A 25,271-nucleotide genomic window follows, 5' to 3' on the forward strand; every position below is an offset into this window, starting at 1 on the left:
CGATTGTGCTGTCATCCTTGTATGCCTCCCATACTGAGCTGGTCCATCGTTGGGTGTTGTCTTCACGCATTTGCCCTCCCCCCACTTTTTTTCTTCTTCTCTTCGGCTTCCGTCTTTGCGCGCGGACAGCTTCCTTGATGCGTCATTTTACTTTTTCCTTCTTTGACGTCAGGGTAGTCGTCATCAAGTAACAGACGGTGCTGGACCGTGGCCATGACAGTCAGAGTTTTTCATTTTGTATCGACCGATCTGCCACAAGTCGTTTTGGGTGAGTAGAGATCCATTCTTTCGGGTTCCACACCATTCTAGTCTGTAAGGGGCTTTGGGTGGCGGTGGAAGTGCAAGTGAGAGAATCCTTTTATGTTCAAAGCCATAGTCCGATGTTTGATTGCAAGACTTGTACTTTGTTAGGTTAACGTTGCCGGGTCGCGACGCTTGTAGCGCGTAGACTAGTAGACTAGTAGACTAGTCCGATGGTTAGATACATGTATTTTTGTGAAAATATTGTTTTAAAAATTGAGCAGTTTCAGGATACGCCTGAGGATTGTATGAATTGTTTTATCTACAGGCTTATTTTTCGTTCTTCTTCACTCTTCCACCTGTTGTTGTTTTTGCTCCTCCTTAGTGTCACCGTGTCTTCACATACTTTGTTTGTATTACTGTCCGTCTTCCTGTCGAGCGTCCACCATGCACCCTAATCATCATCTCGTCGACGCCTGAACCCACGTCCCTGCTTCACCAGTGTTCGGAAAGGGCTTCGGTTGAGTACCTAGAGCAGGAACCTTCGAGCAGGAGCTTTCGTTGCCAGTGGCCGGCCCACACCATCGCACCTGGGCAAGAGGAGAAAAGGGGGACTGGCTGGACGAAGGGACAGAGAGGGGTGTGGGACGTTGTTAGAGCGGCAAGCAAGGCCAGAGGACGGGCTGCCGTCTGTGGACACCTTCAACGGACATCTAAACTGTCACCCCGCAGGTCATGCGGGTTATGTATTGTATATACGGTGACTGAGACTCACGTGTGCACAAGGCAATTGTTTTGTCTTATTTTTATTTATCTATTTTTTGTTTGTTGGATTGCTAGCGCTGATCTATATTTGTTCATGTGGGAGTTTAGAATGTTTTGATAATTGATTCCTATCAGTATTATTTTTGTGTCTAATAAATTAGTTTTGTTTTGCTACGTGAATTTTATCTTTGTGATTTGTGTGTATGGTCTGCGCTCAGCTTAGGTTCGACTCGCTTCGTCGCGGTCACGCGATACTTAGTATACTTAATACTTCAGTTGTTAGTATAAAGTAATAAATAGTAATCTGTTACTACACCGAATGTAACATTTATTAGTATTTTTAATAGTACATTTATTAGTTAGGCTAATAGTACAGTTGTTAGTATACCAAATAGTAATTTGTTCCTTCATTTAAAAGTACATTGATTAGTATGTTTAATAGAATACTTGTTAGTATAGTTAATAGTACGTTTCGAAGTAGAAGTAACATTACATTTGAGTGTGTAGTGCCTTTGAAGCTACCTTTCTGCTTCATGACTCCTGGGGTCTTCGAATGCACAGGACTCAAGGAAATTAAAAAACAAAAATTTCGGAAATAGTGTTGTTTGAACTCCAGTGTTTCCTGACCAGAGTGAGAATCGGTTAAAGTGTTCAAGACGAACTTAAAAAAATTATTCACACCTACCAAAGTTTTTTTTTATTTATTTAGATGGTCAGCTTAATATACTATGTGGCAATGCATCTTGCCCTTTACAGGCACACTCACACACACTCAAACCTAAACACGCAGGCAATCATACACCCGCAAGATAAGCTTTTAACCACAAACTTTACATATACTAATTCTTACACTCACACATTCTTTAACACACACACAAACACACACACAAGACAAACTATCACATGCACAGGATCACTCCCACACTCAAACGTGAAAGTTAACAATCATAATCATGCATGTGCGTCTCTATGTGTGTGTATGTCATTCTTTTCTTGAAAGTACCCGAATTAAGACTAGTGAAAGGCTTTTTGATTTTGACTAAGAAATGGCTCACTTTTTTGTGTAAGTGTAAGTAATTTATCTATCATGTGAGAGTGTGCGTGAAAATTATCACAAATATAAAAAAGACTGCTTCTGCTGTGTATTTGTGTGTGCCAGCTGCTGGAGGGTTGGGAAAAAAAGGAGAATTTTTAGTCAAGTCCTCACAATGCACAACAAGACCCTTTATGATGTTTTAAAACATTTCAAATTTACTTTTAAGCCATTTGCCTATCGTTTCCATCATGAACCAGCTGAAGTCCTTCACTTGGGGATACCTCTCCAGATCTTTCAACACCACAAAGCAGTCGTGTGTAATTAAGAATGTTATTCTTTATTATTGTCGGTCGCCAATATCTTCGAGAAAGATTTTACATTTTATATGTAGACTCTTGCATGTATGTCTTCCTTTATGGATTAAGTACGGACTTGCTTTCTTTGGCAACACCATTCCAAATCTGAAAACATTAAAGTATAATCACGTGACCAAGCAGGACTCTTATTACGTCCGATGTAACTGCTTCCCCCATTAAAGCTAATTATCTTTCTATTAACTTTACTTAACAACTAATTTTTATACTTAAGTTCATCCACCCACGTAATTAGTTGCTCACCAGCTACTCCATCTAACTATTGCGAACACAAAAGACAAACTAGTACATGCACGAGATCACTAACTATTCAAGCATGGTCTTACTTTTAGCATATTTCTTTCGAACTCTTCTCGTGAAATTTCCCCGTCACCTGGAAATTTAAATATACAGACATCTGAAAACCAGTTGAACACTTTGATATAATAGTTGGTGATAAAAAAACTAACAACGGATTACCAGTCAAAGCGCTAAAGTAATTATTCTAGTTCATAGTATTATCTAGATGCTGCTCTAGCGAGCCTTACAGTGCAAAGATTTGGGTTGAGAATGATAACACTCACGGTTAGAGTCCATGATCTTCATAGGCGGAAAGAAAGCTGATTTGATCGATGACGCCGTCCTCATTGCCGTCCAGCTTGTCGTAGTAGATAAAGGCCCCCATTTTAAATTCCAGTGACCACGAACTAGCAAAACTTTTTATGAACTCCGAAAGACTGATATATCCATCGCCTACAAAAGGGATTTGTACATTGACGATATTTTTAATTTTGAAAGAAATATTGAGAAAAAAATTAACTTAAAAAGCTAAGACCAATTTACTCAACGTGAAAAACATTCATCCACAAAGTTTCTAACAAATCAATGTATGTATGTACAGTTATTTTATGTCTTTCTTAATAAGCATTTTATGATAGTAGAATCAATTTACTGTATTGAAATATTGTCAACAGATTTTGTTACTTAACCATCTTGTGAGCATGAATGTATGTTTACCATAATTAACATACCGTGTCTTTGTTTGAGAAAAATAACCTATATATTCTGTGCGTGTTTTGGCACGCGCCACACATGAGATAGGTTTTAACTTCATTTTTGTTCAGTGAAATTCTGTAGATTTATGTAATACGTGGTTTTTTTAATTTGTAAAGGAGTTACAATCAATAGTTGTGCGTGGACAACTTTTAAGAAAAGACTCTCTAGTGACTGTGTTGCACAATCCGCAAGTATCAAACCGCCCTGGTGTGTTTTACTAACTATTTTTTTTTTTTTCATTTTTGATGTACTTTAGTTGCTGTAACACAGACTTTATTAAGACCATAGAGGAGGGAATTACTTAAAGTGACAAGGGCTCCTACGAAATAAAGTCTGTCCCAAAAAAGATATCAAATACCTTTGTCATCGAAAATATCAATGTTCATCCTGTCATTCTAACATCATTGATATGTTAAATTTCTAGACTACATATTACTTACCGTATAAAGTGTATATTGCCGAACGTACATGTGTAACTATCATGCCTTAAAATCTATTTATTTGCTATTAATATACAACACACATGACTGATAAATGGATTACAAGTGAATGTAAAGCTCCGTAAGACTGTCGATGATGGAGCATAATGATGATGATGAGGAGGAGGAGGAGGAGACGGAGGAGGAAGAGAATGAGGAGGACGAGGATTTTAAAAGCTACAATACCAAAAGCATCAACATATTACCGTTGATGTCCTTTTTGTTGAAATCAGCCTGTAATTCGTCCTGCTGCAGAACGCCATCACCGTCAAGGTCCGCAACGCTGAAGAAATCTTCGCTGTTGGAGTTCTCCCTGAAAGTATTTACCATTCCTTGTTCTTGTATACAGGTACTGACATATTGGTAATTCTAGTTCTGGTACGAGTTTGTAATGTCCATCTTTTGTTAGCAAAATATAAAATACTGAAAACATTATATTGTAAACTCATTTAATTTAAGGTTGTAGCGTAAAACTAATTCTATTTTGTTTCCCTTAAATTGGCAATAACTACATATAATTAGATCCATATGACAAAATCAATTTACTCAATAGTGTCAGCCAGCTTCTATGTACCGTTATATACAGACTGTACATAAATCTGTTTTATTTTTATTACTTCTTCCGTTGTTAATTTATTTAAATTAATGCTTACCCACAAACAGCAGCAAGAAGAAGAAGACAAAAGATAAAAGTCTTCATTAATGCCAACAAGCTTTTTGCCCCTGTATTACAAAAAATACAATAATGTATTTTAAAGTATTTTTGTTATGTTTCTCCTTTTAATATTCAATTAGTGAAATTAGCTTTTAGCAGATATATACGCAAGCACATGTGGCAACGGGTTCATGTCCTTGAACATACACATACACCCATACACATACACATACACATACACATACACATACACATACACATACACATACACATACACATACACATACACATACACACATACACACATACACATATCCCCATATACACACATACACATATTACGCTATACACATTAAAATGTATAAAATCTATTAAAAGCCATTGTTTTCTATGATAAAATTGCGTGGCTTAAATTTAGTTAAACGAATATCGTCCTATCGCAAGTTTTTGTAACCTCACTGAAATTTTATGCAACAGTAATTATCAGAACAAATAAAGATTATTTTTGCTTACAAGTTGATTCAGATGAGGAACGTGACAAACCTCCGTGCTGAAATCGTGGTGTAGCGAATGAAGACGAGAGAAGAAAATATATACTTTGCTTCGTGGTAAAAAGATCAATTGAGATAAGGATCGATGACTAAATCATATCAAGCCAATAGACCATATTAACAGAAGAAAATATCCTCTTTGAACTCAGAATTCTAAGTTGCAAATGAAAACTAACTGTTGATGGTCAGGTTTCCCTTCCTACACAACATGACCGAGTCAGTGAGGATGTGAACTCATAAGCCCTTCAAAAGCTTGAGGATTAAGGTGTAGTGACCTTACATATTGTCTAAGCTTACTGCTGCCCACATGTTTGTGAAATAAATGTTGTCATGCTCTGTGGAGTTGATATTTATGGTCGCCAGTCACATGTACTGAGCTTAAACTCCATTCCTGATGGGACTAGTGTGTTTAATCTTATTAACTAGCCGTGCACGAACAAAGCAGTAGATGGTGTTTTTATCTAACAATCACATTAAGACACGTGTGCATATGTGTGTGCTTATGTATTGTTCGTTAGTGGGTGTGTGCATTAGTGTATTCTTTGTGCATGTGTAGGTGAGTGCGAACGCTAGTATCATTTAATTAAATATCGTCTCCCCTTTTTTGTTAGGGGATTAACTTGTGTGTATTTGTAGGTCCCTTGTATACAGTATTTTAAACAGTGATACTTATTTGTGTATAAATGTCAGCGCGATTTGTCTCACAATCGCTCACACAGCCAGAGGAGGGAAACGACGTACCTAGCGAACCTATGATGAACGTAGACAAAGAACAAAGACGAAATGAGCGGTGCAAATGAGCAGTTTAATAAAAATGTAGGAAAAAAACAAGAAAGAAAAAGAAATTAAAGAAATACTTTTACGCATACAGGCACATGCAAGAAAACCAGAGATTACCCCACACAGCAAAGAAAAGGTAATGAGAGATGCTGGAAAGGGAGATAATTTAAAAAACCGCCAAACACCAGCACGCACTGCGGCACAGTATTGTCAGAGTTCTTGCCCCTGAGGCCTTCAAGCGTAACGTTAGATGTAGACACTGTGTACTCTGTTGACACTGTATGCTCACTGGAATGTCTGACCGATGTGCGCATGGACCATCTGCTGGTCCACAGTTCACACGACGAAGGACAAGACGACGAAGGTGACGGAACAAAGAAATGAAGGGAGGATGAAACGAAGAACGGTTGAGATTCCACACACGCAGGGGCGGAAAAGGCGAAGAAATATGATGAAAATGAAGAAACGAACCGACACAACAACCAGGACAAGGCTGACAAGATCACGGGAGAATACGAAGAATGTGAGAAGTTGGAAGAAAAAAAAAGGATGACATGAGTGACAAAGTCGGGATACGATGCTTATTTTTCCTATTTTTCCACTAAACCATTGATTAGTGTGGACTAAACAAAAAGATGAAGAAACAGTACAAACAACAAATATAATAGAAGTAAGCCTTCGGGTAGTCAGTAGAGATAGATTTCACAAAGTGGTTCATTGAAACACCCTTTCGAACCCAGCAAAGCAAATTATGTATAAGGCATAGTCATGCATGACACTGATTGATACTATAGAATCATTTATACACACATTCACTAATATTAATATACATATATATCCAACTTGTAGTGTCCTTCATTATGTACGTAATATTTCTTAGGAAAACTAGAGGACTTTAGTCGAGGGTACTACATATTTCCCGTATTTCAAATATGTACAAAGAAGGAAACGTGTAGTGTAATTAGTATATGATAGCTCACATCAATAGTATGGAATGAAAAATAAAAAGTGCTTAAAATATTTTAAGATGTGATGCTTACAATACTCTTTTTTACCTCAAACATTCTGAGTATACTAAACATATTAATATTTATTTTAGCACAGTTATATTCATTCTGAATCTTTTTTAAAATAATATCACAAATCTGTCTTCACCACAGAAGGTAGTTGCTTAAACTAAAATGGAACACATCGAAATATATTTAACTGCTTTGAAGAGGCATCATCCCACTGCTGGTGACAGTCTATCACTCTATGCCTCAAGATAAATTAATTAAAAAATCTCCAGTTCCATGACATTCCCACACCACGCGACCTAAACATAAGAAATCATTCACTTTATAATTTTTGGTACATTCCACATATGTGGATTTCTTTTGTAAGGTTGTGAACTTGGTAATACCAGTGTTTTCTTAGCACTTAATTATGGTGGGAATAATCCTAGGTGACTAGTTCAACTTCGATTTGTAGCTCAGCAGCTCTTACCTGCCAACTACAAAGATGAAAACAGAGATGGGAATTTTCTGTCACCGATCCTAATCTCAATCGATCTGTTTACCACGAAGCAAAGTATATATTTTCTTCTCTCGTCTTCATTCGCCACACCACGATTTCAGCACCGAGTGTTGCACGTTCCTCTTCTGAATCCAGTTGTAAGCAAAAATAATCTTTATTTGTTCTGGTAATTACTGTTGCATAAATAGTCAATGAGGTTACAAAGTTTTGCCATAGGACGATATTCGTTTAACTACATTTAAGCCACGCAATCTTATCATAGAAAACAAGGGATTTTAAATGATTATATACATTTTAATGTGTATATGTGTATGTGTGTATATGTGTATCTGTGTATGTGTATGTTTAAGGATGTGAACCCGTTGCCACATGTGCTTTGGTATTACCTGTAAAAACTAATTTCACTAATTGAATATTAAAAGGAGAAACATAACAAAAATCTTTTAAAAATACATTATTGTATTTTTTTATTACAGGGGCAAAAAAGCTTGTTGCATTATGAAGACTTTTATCTTTTGTCTTCTTCTTGCGGCTGTTTATGGGTAAGCATTAATTTAATTAAATTAACAATGGAAGAAATAATAAAAACAAAACGTATTTATGTACAGTCTTTACATAACGGTACATAGAAGGTGGCTAAAGAGATTGAGTAAATTGTCACATCAGATGTTGTCATATGGATCAAATTATATGTAGTTATTGCCAATTTAAGAGAAAAAATACAATTAGTTTTACGCTACAACCTTAAATTAAATGAGTTTTCAATATATTGTTTTCAGTATTTTATATTTTGTTAAAAAGGGATAGACATTACAAACATGTACCAGAACTAGAGTTAGCACTATGACAGTACCTGTATACAACCTTTAACTAAGAGATACAAAAGTATTCAAAAATGAGAAATTTATATTTTAAGATAAAACGTCGACTTTATGAATAAAGAAAGGACAAGGAATGGTAAATTCTTTCAGGGAGAACTCCAACAGCGAAGATTTCTTCAGCATTATGGACCATGACGGTGATGGCGCTCTTGAGCAGTACGAATTACATGCTGATTTCTACAAAAAAGACATCAACGGTAATATGTTGATGATTTTGGTATTGTAGCTTTTAAAATCCTCTTACTTCTCATTCTTTTCCTCCTCCTTCTCGTCATCATCCCAATTATCATTATCATCCTCCTTCTCATCATAGTCATCATGATTATCCACCTCATTAACATCATCGACAGTCTTGTGGAGCTTTACATTCACTTGTAATCACTTTATCAGTCATTTGAGCTGTATATTATTAGACTATAAATAGGTTCTTAAAGCATTATAAATTCACATTGTGCAACACAATCACTAGAGAGTTTTTTTTCCTATACGTTGTCCCCGAACGACTATTAATTGAAACTACTTTACAAATTACATAAACCATTTATTACATAAATCTACAGAATTTCACAGAAAAAAACATGAAGTTAACACCTATCTCCTGTGTTGCGCGCGCGTTAACACGCATAGAATATATAGTTTATTTTTCTTTATTTATAAAAGGCTTCAAAGAAACACACGGTATGTTAATTATATGAAACATACATTCTTTTCACAAGAAGGTTAAGTAACAAAATCTGTTGACGATGAAAATAACACTTTACTTTACTTTTTATTTCAATATAGGTAATTTACTCTAGTATCAATATAAATCCTTCTTAAGAAAGACATAAAATTAATGTAAATACATACATTGATTTGTTAGAAAGTTTGCAGATGAATGTATTTCAAGTTGAGTAAATTTATCTCACCATTTTGAGGTTGATTTTTTTCCTCAGTTTTTCTTTCAAAATTAAAAATATCGTTAATTTACAAATCCCTTTTGCAGGCGATGGATATATCAGTCTTTCGGAGTTCATAAAAAGTTTTGCTAGTTCGGAGTCACTGGAATTTAACATGGGGGCCTTTATCTACTACGACAAGCTGGACGGCAATGAGGACGGCGTCATCGATCAATCAGCTTTTCCTTTCGTTATGAAGATGATGGACTCTGACGGTGAGTGTTATCATTCTCAACCAAAATCTTTGCACTGTTAGGTTCACTAGAGCAGCATCTAGATAAGACTATGAACCAGAATAATTACTTTAGCACTTTAACTGGAAATCCGTTGTCAGTTTTTTCTTAGTTACAGTAATATCAAAGTGTTCAACTGTTTTTAAGATTTCCGTATATTTAAATTTCCAGGTGACGGGGAAATTTCACGCGAAGAAAACGAAAGAAATATTCAAAAAGTAAGACCATGCTTGAATAGTTAGTGATTTCGTGCATGTACTAGTTTCTCATTTGTGTTCGCAATAATCAGATGGAGTAGCTGGTGAGTTATCAATTATGTGGGTGGATGACCTTAAGTACAAAAATAAATGGTTAAGTAAAGTTAAAAAGAAAGATAATAGCTTTAATGGGGAAGCAGTTACATCGGACGTAATAAGAATCATGCTTTGTCACGTGATTATACTTTAATGTTTCAGATTTGGAATGGTGTTGCCAAAGAAAGCAAGTCCGTACTCAATCCATAAAGGAAGACATACATGCAAGATTCCTACATATAAAATGTAAATCTTTCTCAAAGATATTAGCGACCGACAATCATTACGAATAACGTTCTTAATTACACACGACTGCTTTGTGGTGTTGAAAGATGTGAACAGGTATCACCAAGTGAAGGCCTTCAGCTGGTTCATGATGGAAACGATAGGCAAATGGCTTAAAAGTAAATTTGAAATGTTTTAAAACATCATAAAGGATCTTGTTGTGCATTGTGAGGACGTGACTAAAAATTTTCTTTTTTTTCCAACCCTCCAGCAATGGGCACACACACATACACAGCAGAAGCAATCTTATTTATATTTGTGATAATTTAAACACTCACGCACACTCTCACATGATAGAAAATTTACTTACACTTACACAATAAAAAGTGAGCTATTTCTTAGTCAAAATCAAAAAGCCTTTCACTAGTCTTAATTCGGGTACTTTCAAGAAAAGAATGACATACACACACATAGAAACGTACATGCAAGATTATGTTTGTTAACTTTCACGTGTTAGTGTGGAAGTGATCCTGTGCATGTAATAGTTTGTCTTGTGTGTGTGTTTGTGTGTGCGTAAAATTGTGTGTGAGCTGTAAGTATTACTATATGTAATGTTTGTGGTTAAAAGCTTATCTTGCGGGTGTATGATTGCCTGTGTGCTTAGGTTTGAGTGTGTGTGTGTGCCTGTGAAGGGCAAGATGCATTGCCACATATTATATTAAGCTGACCATCTAAAAAAATGTAAAAAAAAAATCTCTGGCACGTGTGAATAATTTTTTTAAAGTTCCCGTTTGTCTTGAACACTTTAACCGATGCTCACTCTGGTCAGGTAACACTCGATTTCAAAAAATACTTTGCTGGAAGTTTTCTTTTTAATTTCCTTGAGTCCTGTGCACTTCAAGACCCCAGGAAGCACAAAGGTAGCTTCAAAGGCACTACACACTCAAATGTAATGTTACCTATACTTCTAAACATACCATTAACTTTACTAACAAGTATCCTATTAACCATACTAATAAATGTATGTGTAGGAACAAATTACTATTTGGTATACTAACAACTGTACTATTAGCCTAACTAATAAATGTACTAAAAAAAATTCTAATAAATGTAATATTCGGTGTAGTAACAGATTACTATTTATTACTTTATACTAACAACTGAAGTATTAAGTATACTGAGTTTCCCGTGAAGGTGCTTAAATATTTTAAGATGTGATGCTTACAATGCTCTGTCTTAGCTCTATCATAACAAAAGAGAGCTGCTCAAACATTCTGAGTATGCTAAACATATTAATATAATTTTAGCACAGTTATATTCATTCTAGAACTTTTTAAAAAATAAATATCACGCGTATGTGTTCACCCACACAAGGTGGTTGCTTAAACTAAAATGGAACACATCGACAATACATTTAACTGCTTTGAAGAGCATCATCCCACTGCTGGTGACAGTCTGTCACTCTATGTTTGAAAATAAGTTTTAAAAAATCTCCAGTTCCATGGAATTCCCACACCATACCAAAGCCCTATTAATACATAAATATTACACAATGTTTGTTTACTTGTTTAGTTGGTGTTGTAGTGATACCATGTAATATGATTTCTTTTGAAATTTACCGTAATGCTTTCTTAGCAGACGGAGAGAAACACAGAAGCACGCGCATACACACTCTGATTCATTAACTAAATATAATTGTCATTTCCTTTCCACAGGACATCCTCTTCGGTGACTCTTTCCTCCGTTGTTTCCTTTCGCTTTTAAGTCTTAAGGATCACAGCGTGGTGTCCCTCTAGGGTCGTGTTCCTTTTATCTCATTCGTTTGTGAGGCAGCTCTTGAACATCTCGTACCATGAATTCCTGTGGACATTGTGCCTGCTTTATGTGCGCAGTCCTTATTACAGGCATAAGTAAGTATACAGTGTAATTAACTATTGTTTAGTTATCTTTTTATATTCTAGTTAGTGTGTTTTAAAAGACTCATTTGATATCTTCTTCATCTATTTTATAGGCAGCATTAAAACATTTAGACAAGAATCCGTCTTTAAGGTCTGTGTCACGGCAGACTTGGAAACGAAACACACGTTGCACACACACACACAAAGAATTACAAATTGTCTCAAAGAACTAATTGTCACACCTGTTAAATTCTTATTTTTATGACATGGGTTCTACTTTTACTATTTCATTACATTTCTGTTTTGATTACAATGACCTTTTGCGTAATTGCAAGACTAAAATTATTGGAGAAGAAATATGTCTTTTATGTACATGTTTTAGTATACGTTCATAAAACATTTTTAGGTGTTCTTTCATCAAGTATTAAGAAAATTTGTGTTGGCGTTGATTGTACGAAGAATGTGGTTTATTTTGGCTGGTTTGCTAGCGTGTACGAGTCTGATGACTAACACTAGTCCTTATTCTACCACTCACACTGACCGGACAGTATTTAAGAATCATCAAGTGGGGCAACAGCATCCTCAGTCCTGTTGGGACACTCAGCGCGTGTCGCTGGTAGGATGAATGTAGGACAGGAAGGGCGATGAAGGCGGATGTCCTGCCTCTGAGTGTTGTGATTGTGTGTGAGTGGCCTGTTTATGCGACTGGAAGCTAAACTCAAATTACGCCGAAGATGTGACACAAAATTTATACATATTAATTTTTTACTTTTATTTGGGTATTTTTAGTGTGTGTGGTTTTATGTGTGAGCGCGTGTTCTGTGTGAACGTCTGCATGTGTGTGTTTGTGGTGTGGAGGGAAGGGCGAGTGGGTAGATGGGTGTTTGACATCGTTGTTTGATTCAAGATTGTTGAACGAATTTTCTTAGCACGAGCTGCCTGCAAATTAACGTCTGAACCAACTTCTGCCAGCTGTCACCAGCACCAGTTACTCAGTTTATCTCCCTTCCTCTTGTCCTGCCCGAGTTACCCCAATACACTCTAAACACGTCTAGGTCATCAAAATTTAAATAAAATCCGTTAAGAAACAGCGGAACGTATGTAGAATGTATCGTGTGTTGTAAACAATGAAAGTAACTTAAAAGTGTTATGAAAGTCTATAAGAAGCTATACTTATTTTTACTTATACGGTGATATTATCAGTTGGACAGAGTCAACGTTTAGTAGACGGCACGTCAAGGTATAATGGCCGTGTAGAGATTTTCTACAATAAAACATGGAACACTGTGTGCAATGATCGCATGGACAAGAAAGAGGCGCAAGTCATCTGTAAAATGCTGGGATTTAACAGGCAGGTCATCTATTCTTGTTCATGTTCACATCTTTTTCTTTATTACCTGCATTTCGCCACTTTTATAATCTTTCTTTATTGTTTGCTTTCGTATCTGCGTACCTGCACGTGGGTGTGCAGTGTCAATAGTGAATTGAGGGAGGATTCCATTTCAAACCTTTTTAGCCCCTTCAAGATTTTATGATTATTTTTTTATTTTTTTTATTCTCAATGCTAATTATATGACAAATTATTTACTTGATCTTTATATAATAAATACATTGTATGTCAGCTCTCGTGCCCTGGTTGTGCGGACAGAGATGTACAAAGAGGGTTCAGGTCCCATTCTGCTGGATGAGGTCCAGTGTCAGGGCTCAGAGACCAGCCTGACACAATGTCAACACGATGGATTCTACAAACACGACTGCTATCACTACGAGGACCTGGCGATCATTTGCAGCAGGCGTAAGACGATTTACAAAAAAATCCAAATATCCCGAAAAAGTTTGTTAAACTATTAAAATTGCTGTTTAGGTTACACTTGAAAAACAAAGATAATAATTACTCAGTAACATTTGTTTAGGAGTAGAACACTTTTTTTTGCAAAAAATATGTTTTGTGGTTTTTCTCTGCTTACACCGAGCTTACACAAATCATATTGAAGCACTTGAACACGAATGTCGACAGAACCAGAACGTTTGCATTTGGCGACACTTGACAGGGGTCGTGTGCAAATACTGTTAGAGGGTGAGTGGTACACCGTGTGCATCCCTGACGTCCACATCGCTAGAGTCCTGTGCAGACAACTCGGTCAACCATCGTGAGTAAACTTCTACAAAGAATGAAAAAAGTATACCTGATTATCAAATAGGATTACTATGATTGTTTTGGACTAGTCAAAGATGATTTAAAATATATTGCAGTAAAGAATGATTATTATTAGTGTTTTATTTACAGTTGCAGAGATATTATAATCGCAACAAATTAATGTTTGTTTTGTGGTACTTTTCACAGACACAAGTGTTTGTAAGCTGTGTTGTTATTTAGCAAATAATCATATTTCGCTTTGGATATTTTTATACTTTCAGTCTGTCTAAATGATAATTTTCATTGTTTTCTTTTTTCTTATTATTTTACGTTTCAGATGTTAGTAGTAAGAGAAATAGCAGACATTTAGCAGGCTGGTCAATCAAAACTAGTACAGATCATTAAAATGATGATTAAGTTTGCTAGTGAAAAGGCAAGGGATAACCACCTTCTAAAATCTTGGAATTGTTTTTAATAATTTAAAGGGAACATAAGCGGTTAGAGCAAGAATGTCCCAACCCATATGCGCGCTATATGGCAGTCTACACCCAGCAAACTTCTATATTAGACCCACCTGTGGGCCTTACTTGTTAGTTTGATAGAGTAGACATGCCCACACCTGACAAAAGCTGTTTCCTTGCCAAAAGTAAATTATCTATCTCTTTAATAAGTCTTTTACCTTCATAATGCTGCTTTTCTTCTTTCATCTGACGGTAGCATAATTGACAAGTGTATCAAGTCTAGAAATCTTAGGAAATAAAAACAAATATTAAACAAAATAATTTTTGTAAGAAACGATTTTTGTGTGTTGTTTAGAGCAGCAGCAGTACCTTTAAAAACGATTTCATCAGGACCATATGTGGGCACAAAGCTAATGTCCGGCCTTAAATGCAATGGTCAAGAAAACAGCATCATCGACTGTGACCAGACAACATTCAACAATGAAGAGTGGAGAAGCAAGATTTGCACTTCGGATTCAGATTATTCTGGTGTTCTTTGCGTTGACTGTAAGGAAGTTTCTTATTTAGAATTTCTGTATAAGTTTTTGCTTCATTTATGCGTTAAACAGGTCCACCTCTAAAACGTAGCATTGTCTTAGTGGTGATGAAAGGTGATTGTTATTTCTAATTATTTTGCATGATTTTATACTTGCGTGCTATCTCATTCAATACGATCAAATTGTGTAGTGTAGTGACAAGTAAAAGCTTTGTCTTTTAACTCGTCTGTCCACCATTCCGACATCCTAGACCACATGTAAGTAATAATTTCTATTATCTTTTACAGCCCCTCCTCTTTTCATCCTAGTGAACGAAGGCAGATACCCTGTGATGGAAAGAACAAATGTTACTCTCACGTGTATGAGCGAACTCTGGCCTAATGTAGCTAATTACACTTGGCCAGAGACTGCAGGTGCTGTTGCCATAGAAAATGATCTGATTATCGAGAATGTGAAGAGAACACATAATGGGGAGCAAGTACAATGTTTGGCTGTCTCCAGTGATGGTGTAATTCTATCTAGTGATACCTTCACACTGCAGGTTTATTGTGAGTATAACTTTATGATACATCTATACAATTAAACTTCATTGCTGACGACCATGAGCATAACTCTTGATGATTTGCACAGAGAGAAATTGCCGCCCCTGCAAAAATGTGTAAAAATGAACCAACGATTCCTGAAGAAAAATAGTATTTGGTCTACGAACAAAATTAGACTAAGAAATTATTAAATTTTTATTTTTATTTGAAAAAGTTATTTTTTAAAAAAAAGAGTATATAACTCTAAGAACTTACTACATTTAGTAAATGCTTGGTTGTCGTTTAGTCTGCGTGTCTGAACTTGTTGTTCGTCTCTGTTTATGTTTGTTTATGCGAGTTTCTGCGCTCGCGTTACATATTTTATGAACCGTGAAAAAGACTTTGGCCTTCATTTTCCTGTATATTACGAATGTCAATAAAATAATATTTTTTTTCTCAGCAGACTGTTAGTCGGTCCTTTTTGTTAAACGTTATTTTTTGTTTCTTTTTCCCGACATGATTACCTACAAAGCACGGCGAGGTTTTTCGTTTTGCGGTGGGATAATGAAAAATGTATATAACTTCTTTTTAGATTAGCATTTTGGCTTAATGTTTATATTTTACAATTCTTTTCTTTATTTGCTTATGCTTTATCTTTTACAAAAACATTTTAGGCTATTTTTTACTTGCTTTTTTGTGTCTTTTTCTGAAATTTAAAATATTTAGAAATATAGACAAAAATGATGTATGCTTGATCGGTTGACATTTATTTACTGGTAAAAGTAATGATGAATTGCTGGTCTTCTTGTCATCAATGGAACTCTATAGTTAACAATGGTGTGGAGTGACAAGGTTTCCCTCTCTGTCTTGGAGCGATGGTCCTCAAATTCAGAACTCTTCACTATTTCAAGAAGGTATTCCTGTTGTAGCACGAAGCTGACGCCATTGCCTTTCCGTGTAGGAGATTCGGAGCAGTCTTCACATGCTTGAATGATTAAAAATTTAAGATGACCCTACAAAAAGGGATTTGTTGAGCTAATTATGTTCTGGCTGTGGTAAAATGAAAAGTTTCATGATTGTTTTTCCAGATTACCCCATTATTACGATTCAGATGTCGTCGACTAGGTCTGCAATCGTCTTCGCACATATCTACCAAGTCAGGAAGGGTCAAAATACTACATTTTCATGTGATGCTGTGAGCAACCCTCTCCCTGCTTCTATCACGTGGTCTGGAAGAGTGAACAGTACCACTGGTCAATTGAGGATCATAGCAGCTGAGGCAGGTAGACATAATGGTGTTTACACCTGCACCGTAGTAACTAAAACAGTTGATGATGATGAGCGTCTCCCACTGAAAGCATCACGTCGACTGATCATCGATGTTAAAGGTATGCTTAATAATTTACCGAGCCTTTTAACACTGTTGGTTATATTGCTAACATCCATATTTGTCTTTACTGTAACAGATTTTAAGAGCGATTAACAACATAGAAGGTGCAATGTTGTTGCTCGGAAACGAAAAACGACTACAAATTGGTTTTTTATTATTGTCGTTTGTTTTGTGTTGTTGCTGCTGTTGTTGCTGCTGCTTTTATTGTTATTGTTATTGTTATTGTTATTGTTATTGTAGCAGCAACAGCTTGAAGAAACATAACACGTGCAAACCAAATCAAACGCCTCTTATTAATGTCTTCTTTGCCGTTCATTGTTCAGATACACATTTCCCCGCGCTTGCGATTTCGGTATTCGGTATTTTGTGTGCAACGTGTATAAAGAAAGAACCTGTGTTTGGCATGGCCATACGATGACATGCCGCACGGTTTTGTTTCTTACTGCGATTTTTTGTTCAAGTCATCAACAGGTAACATCAATGGAGTCTTTAAGGGTGAATACAAAAAGCAGTAGTTTTTTTTTTTTTCACGATGCCTCTGAATTTTGTGTGGAGATTTATTTGGTCAACTATTTCCTATGTTATATACGGATTTTTATGTCCAGTACCTTATCATCAAAAGTTCAGTTACTAAACCCTAATTAAAAGAGCTCTGTATAGTTATTTTTTGGCACGTTTCAATGATAATTTATTTGATTTCCTGCAGCAAAATTTGATCAACGGTGGAAAACTCAGCCTATCGAACATTGTAGGGATTATCGGATCGATAGCTCTTTCTTTATTTGATGAATATTACTGCATTGCCAATCGTAGACGGAGTAGCAATTTGTCTGGTGAATTCCGTTAACAAACGGGACTCTATAGTTGCTAAGTATTTCTTCGATCCTTGACACGTCCAAGCTAACCTATTAGAGAGACGAGTAGCATTCAGTCACACGAGACTGAGCATTAACAGGTCTGTATTCTCCCATCACAGTCCTAACTACATAATATGTCTGCTTTACAAATGGCCACATCTCATGCCCCATAGCCAAAGGCAAAAGACCCAACTGCTTGTAAGTATTGCCAAAAGGCTAAAACAAAAACCCGACAGAAAAACGGATTCTTTGCCGGACAGTTAACCCTTAATAAAAGCACCAGCTACCACTAGTAATCATTCCAGCTGTGTCAACTGGGCGAACTTTCTTCCGCTATCCGGGTAACGAACCGGCTTGCCTCTCAATCCAGACGCCAGCACTCTAACCACTCGGCCATTCGCTTCCCCTCGATGCAACGTCCACATTCCACTACACACACGCACTCACACACACACACACACACACACACACACACACACACACACACACACACACACACACACACACACACACACACACAGATACACACAAGTGAAATATATACATATCCTGGCACTTAAATAATGCGACTACCTCATTGGTCATACGTTTTGCTTCCTCTTGAAACTTCCTCCTTAAGTCCAAAAGCGCGCGCGTGCAATTACAGACATTCTACTTAAAATCAGGCTCAAATGAACTCGCAATGAGAAACTTTTGGTATTCTCTGTGATTGATATCTAGATTGCTGAAACGTTGTACACAGTTTAATATCTGCTTTTTCAAAAAAGAAACCATTGATGGTTCCTGGATTTTTATGACTGAAACGTACGCCAATCATGAGGTGCTTGGTACCTTTTATTCATTTAACAGTTGTTCTTCTTATTCAAGGCTCAGGTAAGAAACTTCTGTTTATACACTTTATCAATTAATTTTAGAAATAATTTCAGTTAAACGAAAAGTAAACGAAAAAACAAATATGACGGTTAAGAAAGATCTGGTAACGATGAGTTGTGACATGCATGGAACGTGTTGTATCATAGAAAAGAAATACGGAGAACTCATTAGACAGGGAGACTGATCGAAATCACATTAACAATATCTTTAGTCTTTTAAAGATACTGTAAACAATATTGTAATAAACATGAAAAGTATTTACAATTAACTTTATAACAAAAAAGAAAAATACTTCCAATATTACCGTTAAGGTATAACACATTTTTTCAGGTATGGTGTATAAACTTACAATCAAGAAATATTTAACAATTATAATCAAAACGGAACAAAACTTTACAAAATTAAACGTTTTCTTAGTAATTTAATGTTGCTTATGAAAATTGAATCGTTTCTAACAGGCGCTCAGCTGCAAGTACAACTAGTGAATGGAACATCATATTGGAATGGCCGTTTAGAAATATTACACAACGAAACATGGACCACAGTGTGTAGCCATTATTTTGGAAAAGAAGAGGCACGGGTAGCCTGCAAAATGCTTGGTTTGGACAGGTGTGTTGCTTTTTGTGGGCACAAAAGTATCCACAGTATAAACATTGATTTATTCCTTGGCATACAAACCTATACTCATAAAGCATCCTGAAGTTTCTTCGTGAATCTACCTCTGAAAATTCTCATAAGGCGTGTTTTTTGGTGGAGTGATAAATATAAAATATACAGGTAGATTGTAAGATAAGGAGTTGAGTGAAAAGAAAGTTCCATCAAAAACTTCTACTACCTACCGTGCATGTTCTCGAGAAAAGGAAATGTATTAAAATTTAGACCAAACCTAGGTCCCTGTTGCATTTTACGAGAAATTACGCAGATAACAGGTTGTTGAAGGGAGTGGGATAAATCATAGCCCACCAACTGATTTCAACTAAGTTATCTACTTTCCCTCGTTAACAGTTCGCGGGCCATGGCTGTGGGGTCAGGTCAGTACGGCGAAGGTTCAGGTCTGATCCTCTTTGGCAACATCACGTGCACAGGGAAGGAGTCGAGTTTTGATGAGTGTCAACATGATGGATTTTACAGGCGTGACTGCAGACACAGTGATGATATCGGTATCATCTGTAATATCAGTAAGAACAAACAATATATATCATACCAATCCCATGACTATAATAATGATCTTTGACATCTTAAAAAACCAATAATACGTACTGCTTATGTTACTCTTAGCTTGCAAAGGTCACATTAATTGGAAAAAGAAAGAAAGAACAATATGTATAGAACTTGATTACTTAAATATTGTGTATGTTTTTCTTCAGATATCAGTTTATCAAATCTCTGTTAAAACCAAGTGCTTGTATTTGTACATATAACGATTTAGCAAATAGAATAAAATTAAATCAAAATTACAAAACGATTCTTTCATTCACTTTGACATAACATGTAAATAAGTGTCTTTAAAAGTTTTAACTGTATATTGTGACAGAAAATTGACAATATAATGTCTACAGACGTCTGAAATCAATCCGGGCAAAAGCAGATTACCTTTCGAATATATACAAAGCATTTGTTACATTAAATTAAAATTTACAACATTTGTAAGCCATAATTTAATAAGTTAATAGACTGTAATGGCGACTGGAGTGTCTGTACACAACTAAGAAATGCAACGGATATAAAAATGCTAGCATAAAGTCAGTGCGTCTGCTTTTGATCGCATGTCGACTTTAGAGTAACATTAGCAACAGGAAGCATAAAACCTTGACAATAGTAAACATTACTGTGGAAAAGTTAAATTGTCCCAATTTTTAAGCAATTAGTTCTTTCAAATACATTTGTATAGAGGTAAAACTTTCACTTATAGAGCCTTTAATATTTATATAATAAATATTGGTTTTTATTCATTTTACTCACAATTAAAGAACACAACTTTCAACAGCGAAAAAATAAGAAATAATAATCTATAGGCATCCAATAACTACAACAGACCGGTCTAATAGCAATTCAACTACATGTTTTAGGATTTTAAAAAGAACAAATAATTTGACGGACACAAAACTCGTTTTGTTGTTAAACATGTTTTTGAAAGAACCATTACGACTTCGCTTGACGAGTGTTTTTGGAGACCAACCAGACATAAACCGTGTGGAGATGGAACTCGGAACCCAGTGGAACTCACTTTGCATGACTCGCAATGCTGCCAAGGTTGTATGTAGACAGCTCGGCTTATCACAGTAAGTAGTTAAGACTTTATACCTTTGATAGAGATATTTATTTATTCACCAACCCACGCTTTATATACCAATCTATATAATTTATATACCATCTACATCATAGAAAATTAGAAAACATCTCACAAACGACACTGGGACAAACATGAAACTATATCTAAATATAAAATAAAACATATCTATCTGTCTAAAGAAAATCCTTTTTTTTTCAGGCATGCTGCATTGTATACGAATGTATCAATGCAGAAGGAAATTTTATCTGAAAATAACAAGCACTCTGAACTGGATATGAAGTTTATGTGCCTTGGGAATGAGACAAGCCTTTTGGAGTGCGACCATTATGGACAGAACAAAGATGTTGTTTGCGGATTTTATAACAGCGTCAACTGTAATGAGTGTAAGTTTTTTTATTTATTTATTTTTTTTTTTGTTTTAGCGAACTAGAGACATTTTTCTCATATTTAAATAATATTTGTTACCTGAGGAACATACTGTTTAGAGGTAATTGATGTGCATTTGCTTAGTATCTACAGAGTTTTGGTGGAAACCCTTTAAAGAAATTCTTTCTTTAAACTGGCAAGTGTTGTACACATTACGATCACAATCGTCTTTCTCTTAGCAAGATGTAACGCAATGTTCAAGCGACTACTACATACTGAGTATGTATATGCTAGCTAGGTGAACCTTTATAATAATCAGGGCTGGAATATATATTTTGTTTACTAGAGTAACGCATCTAATGAAAACCATTATTTAAAAGTTTACTTATATGGTAAGTTTTTTACCTATGATTGTGCTGTAATTACAGCAATTGATCACAGTGACACCATATGCATTGTGATGAAAATTTATTATTCTTTTCATTAAGCAATACCTCATCTTCGTATCCTGTATAACGAGACTTCATTTCCGCTGCTTGATGGATCAAATTTAACTCTAGAGTGTGAGATCACACAGTCCGGGGAATTAGAATTCACATACCTGTGGTTTGAGTATTCAAGGAAACGTCTTCAGAGCCATTATGGAAAGTACCTAATATTTAATAATGTGACTAAAGACCACATTGAATTTCGAGTGTACTGTGCAGCCAACTATGGGTACAATGGTCTCGATTACCTTGTCGCAAGTGACGTCATGATAATAACGGTTTGCTGTGAGTACAGCCTGAACTTGTTTTGTCACCCATTACCTGTATTCTTTATCTTCTACGTTCAGCTCTCATTAATATTGATTAAGCTCAGTTTCAAACTACTACGAAAAGAATCAAGGAATTTAAACATTTTACATTTGTTAAAACATGCTTTTTGGGTCACTTAACCATCCATATTGAGAGTTCACGAAAAATTAATAAGATTTATTATTTGTGTTTATAGGTGCCCCGTCGACAATCATGCATAACACAGAACCGACCTCTGTGGATATCCATGACGACAAAGGTTATCTGACGATTGAAATGACAGCCTATCCCATCCCTCAAGTGACAGCCACTATGTACCTTGGTCCAGTTCTGACTGATGGTTTCAAAGGTGAAGATACAAGCAACACGACACATGTAATATGTGCTGATGTCGGTCTGACACGTGCATCAGTGTCGTGTAACATCACTGTCTCTAACATATCACAAGCTGCTGATGGCTTCTACAAAATCGTTTTCGACAACAAACTTGGGCAGCTGCCTTTTGTATTCACAATCAGGCGTCAAGGTGTGTAGTAGTTGACCAAATCAAGTTTTCTTTTGAGAAGGATATCAACAAATCATTAATAAAGCTCCTATAGTTTATACCATTTAGACAACATTAGAAATGTACAGATAAAATGTCTCGTTTGTAACGTTTTGAATCGTATTTAAGTAAATTATTATTAAAGTAAGCTTTTCTTTTTAGAGTTATCAGGTAAACATCTGCTACATGGCATTAAATGATAATTTTACTCATTTCAATGACTTTTTAAACGATTCAAAATTTACTATACTGCCGTTGTCATTGTAATGCTTTGGTTTCTTTATGTTGATTGGTAACAAACACGAATGGCATGTCCCCATGCATATTTTGAAAACAAATGTCTTCCTTATATTTCTCATTTATTTTTACTGTCTTTGTATACTGGCTATATTCTATAAAGAAAGAAAAACAATTAAGCACTTATAATTATTGTATACTCTCACTCTTACTTTCAACTCTCATTTACCTTAGAGCGCAGAAGAGAAATACCATCGACATTTCTGTTGATTTTTGTCGGCGCATTTGCTGTTGCCATTGTTGTCTTCACTTCTGTGACAGTCTACTGCGTCAGGCGTTGGAAACGTAAGTTAATTAGGCTCGTGGCTTGATTACAATGTCTGTGTTGTCATTTAACAATAAATTCAAGAATTTACTGGCTTTTTTAAACTCAGGTTTTTTTTAATGGATCACAAGCGAAACAGGAAAAATAAAAGTCCTGTTTAGTTTAATTGTTTTTGAAGGCATTTTGGCCAATACTCGGTTGATTGATGTGGATCAGCAGCAGCAGCTTCTATATACAGAAGGTAATACACTTGTTGCTCAAAGGATTGTAGCATCTATACAGACTGTGGCATTTTTTTAACCAGTTTGGGTAAGTCATTATTACTTCTTCCTCGTTTAAACTGTTTGATTTGACAGCTATATCTAACTTTTTGTGCATGTTCCAGTTGACAACCGTTTACTTCTCGTATATTTATCCCAGAAATACTTTTGCAGCCTAAATACTTATAATTTTCATATATATATATATTTATGCAAACACACACACACACACACACACAAAAGCTAATGCATGCCTATAGACTCCCTATGCAGGGGAAACATAACAATATTCAGAAAAAGTAAATAAACATTGGATCGTGTACTGAAAGAACAATAATGAGGGACAAGTCATAATTGCTAAATATGATATTGTAAAATGTTTCAGGTTAGAAAAGGAATACAATATTTTTAGCCGGACATCAAGATGCCGATATGACGCATGTGTCTCTGATTAAAGTATTTTTTTCTGAGTTTCTCACAATCCAGTGTTACATATTTTAAAATTGCTACAGACGTTGTATATAATGTGAATTAAGCTCTACGCCATATAATACAATTACAACACACACAACCACCATACCTTCTTGTTTATATTGAGTTTCACCGCCTCATATAATGTATCACACTTATGTTAAAACGGATATAAAGCAGGTTAAATGGAGGAATAATCATTACAGTATTCACGACCTCTGGGTGCAGTCCTTTGATTAGCTAACACTTGGTTTTTGTTGTTGGCCTTTATTTTTTTCTTATTTCTTTGCCACCATTGATTAGCTCTCTTACCTAATTATTAAGCCCGTTTAAAGGAAAGCATACAGCAAGAACTGCATATTCTGTCAAAGGTATTGCTAGTCAACTTTTTTATTCATTACTTCTTTCTTTGTTTTTATTTGACAGTATCCTACCTAATGTACAGCATACGCCATAGAAAACAAACACTCATTGTTTACTTTAACATGCAAAATTGTGTTGTTGATTTCATATATTTGTATATATTTATATATTTGTAAATAACGTGATATCTGTATAAAGGTAGATATTTCCTAGTGATTATGTGGTTGTCGACGAGGTCAAAGGAGTAAACCTACCATAAAACGAGTTATTTTAAATATAGTCACATTGTAAAAAGAATTATCAATTAGTTCAACTGGTAAGCATAAATTGCTAACATTTATTGTTTTTAAGCGAATAGAGCAAGGAAATGTACAGATTTTATAATAATTATAGTGTATAGAGCAAAGGAAGGGGGAGGGAAGAATGATGTTATGTTAGTTTAATTGATGTCGCTTAGTGCTGTTCTGCTTTATTTAAGGGAAGTAAGCGAATCAAAATACGAATAAAAACTGGACACATTTGCAGTTCTGCGGTTGTTTCCCTTTTGTTATATTTATATATATATATCATGGTTATCATTCATACTAATCAACTACAAATAAAAAGCAAATCATATAATGCTATTATTTTTTTATGGTTTTTATAGACCTACCTTTGTTTTAATTGACAAAAGGGGAAGTGTGGTTGGTTATGCTGTTTACAAAAGTGTGTGAAAGTTGAGGCGTGTGTTTGATTGTGTGTAGAAAAGTACGAAGTTATAATTCAAATATTTGAAAATTGATACTTGGCTTATATTGAATGAAGGAGTCAGCATCTACATCATTTACGTTTGCAGTTCTTATGTACTTAATATTCTCGCTTTAAATCTAGATAACTTTATTGAATTTATTTTTCATATTGTTAATAGTATGCTTGAATCTCATGTATGTTGTAATGACATTA

General features: G+C 35.4%; 4 protein-coding genes across 7 annotated transcripts in view; 3 read left to right on the forward strand and 1 right to left on the reverse strand.

Moving 5' to 3' along the window:
• Positions 1-5,152, reverse strand: part of LOC112569365 — a 39,458-nt gene extending 34,306 nt beyond the window's left edge. The window contains exon 1 of the mRNA XM_025247161.1: positions 5,098-5,152. The gene's annotated coding sequence lies outside the window, so the exon portion shown is untranslated. The remainder of the gene's footprint in view (positions 1-5,097) is intronic.
• A 2,754-nt stretch (positions 5,153-7,906) lies between these two features.
• Positions 7,907-10,206, forward strand: LOC112569362. Its single transcript, XM_025247157.1, has 5 exons — positions 7,907-7,972; positions 8,402-8,508; positions 9,297-9,464; positions 9,654-9,700; positions 9,938-10,206. The coding sequence occupies exons 1-5, from the start codon at positions 7,929-7,931 to the stop codon at positions 9,983-9,985; spliced, it is 414 nt and encodes a 137-aa protein (XP_025102942.1). The 5' UTR covers positions 7,907-7,928; the 3' UTR covers positions 9,986-10,206.
• Positions 10,207-11,775: 1,569 nt separating this feature from the next.
• Positions 11,776-25,271, forward strand: part of LOC112569309 (deleted in malignant brain tumors 1 protein-like) — a 40,221-nt gene continuing 26,725 nt past the window's right edge. For 2 of the 3 annotated variants that reach the window (XM_025247075.1, XM_025247074.1), the window contains exons 1-7: positions 11,776-11,910; positions 13,102-13,249; positions 13,521-13,693; positions 13,916-14,048; positions 14,852-15,042; positions 15,320-15,580; positions 16,642-16,941. In XM_025247075.1, coding sequence (XP_025102860.1) covers positions 11,853-11,910; positions 13,102-13,249; positions 13,521-13,693; positions 13,916-14,048; positions 14,852-15,042; positions 15,320-15,580; positions 16,642-16,941 — 1,264 coding nt within the window. In that variant the 5' untranslated portion in view covers positions 11,776-11,852. Of the gene's footprint in view, positions 11,911-13,101; positions 13,250-13,520; positions 13,694-13,915; positions 14,049-14,851; positions 15,043-15,319; positions 15,581-16,641; positions 18,333-25,271 lie in introns of those variants that run through there. The other variant, XM_025247073.1, reaches the window with a different exon arrangement.
• LOC112569308 (scavenger receptor cysteine-rich type 1 protein M130-like) lies at positions 18,477-24,949 on the forward strand. Of its 2 annotated transcripts, XM_025247072.1 has the most exons (9): positions 18,477-18,673; positions 19,132-19,282; positions 19,679-19,851; positions 20,811-20,955; positions 21,165-21,349; positions 21,821-22,105; positions 22,326-22,655; positions 23,145-23,255; positions 23,881-24,949. In XM_025247072.1, exons 1-9 carry the CDS (start codon positions 18,616-18,618, stop codon positions 23,883-23,885), a joined length of 1,443 nt encoding a protein of 480 aa, XP_025102857.1. In that variant the 5' UTR covers positions 18,477-18,615; the 3' UTR covers positions 23,886-24,949. The 2 variants fall into 2 exon arrangements, with proteins under 2 accessions (XP_025102857.1, XP_025102856.1); XM_025247071.1 differs by having other exon boundaries at positions 23,145-24,949.

Source organism: Pomacea canaliculata, linkage group LG7, assembly GCF_003073045.1.
Source record: "Pomacea canaliculata isolate SZHN2017 linkage group LG7, ASM307304v1, whole genome shotgun sequence".
Taxonomy (NCBI): Eukaryota; Metazoa; Mollusca; class Gastropoda; order Architaenioglossa; family Ampullariidae; genus Pomacea; species Pomacea canaliculata.

Excerpts from the sequence above, each read along its gene's own strand:
- LOC112569362 (XM_025247157.1), top strand. The coding sequence starts at position 7,929 with ATGAAGACTTTTATCTTTTGTCTTCTTCTTGCGGCTGTTTATGG. Across the intron at positions 8,509-9,296 it reads CTACAAAAAAGACATCAACG|GCGATGGATATATCAGTCTT; the intron begins GTAATATGTTGA and ends TCCCTTTTGCAG. Across the intron at positions 9,465-9,653 it reads GAAGATGATGGACTCTGACG|GTGACGGGGAAATTTCACGC; the intron begins GTGAGTGTTATC and ends TTAAATTTCCAG.
- LOC112569308 (XM_025247071.1), top strand. The coding sequence starts at position 18,616 with ATGAGGTGCTTGGTACCTTTTATTCATTTAACAGTTGTTCTTCTTATT. Across the intron at positions 20,956-21,164 it reads AGACAGCTCGGCTTATCACA|GCATGCTGCATTGTATACGA; the intron begins GTAAGTAGTTAA and ends TTTTTTTTTCAG. Across the intron at positions 22,656-23,144 it reads ATTCACAATCAGGCGTCAAG|AGCGCAGAAGAGAAATACCA; the intron begins GTGTGTAGTAGT and ends CATTTACCTTAG.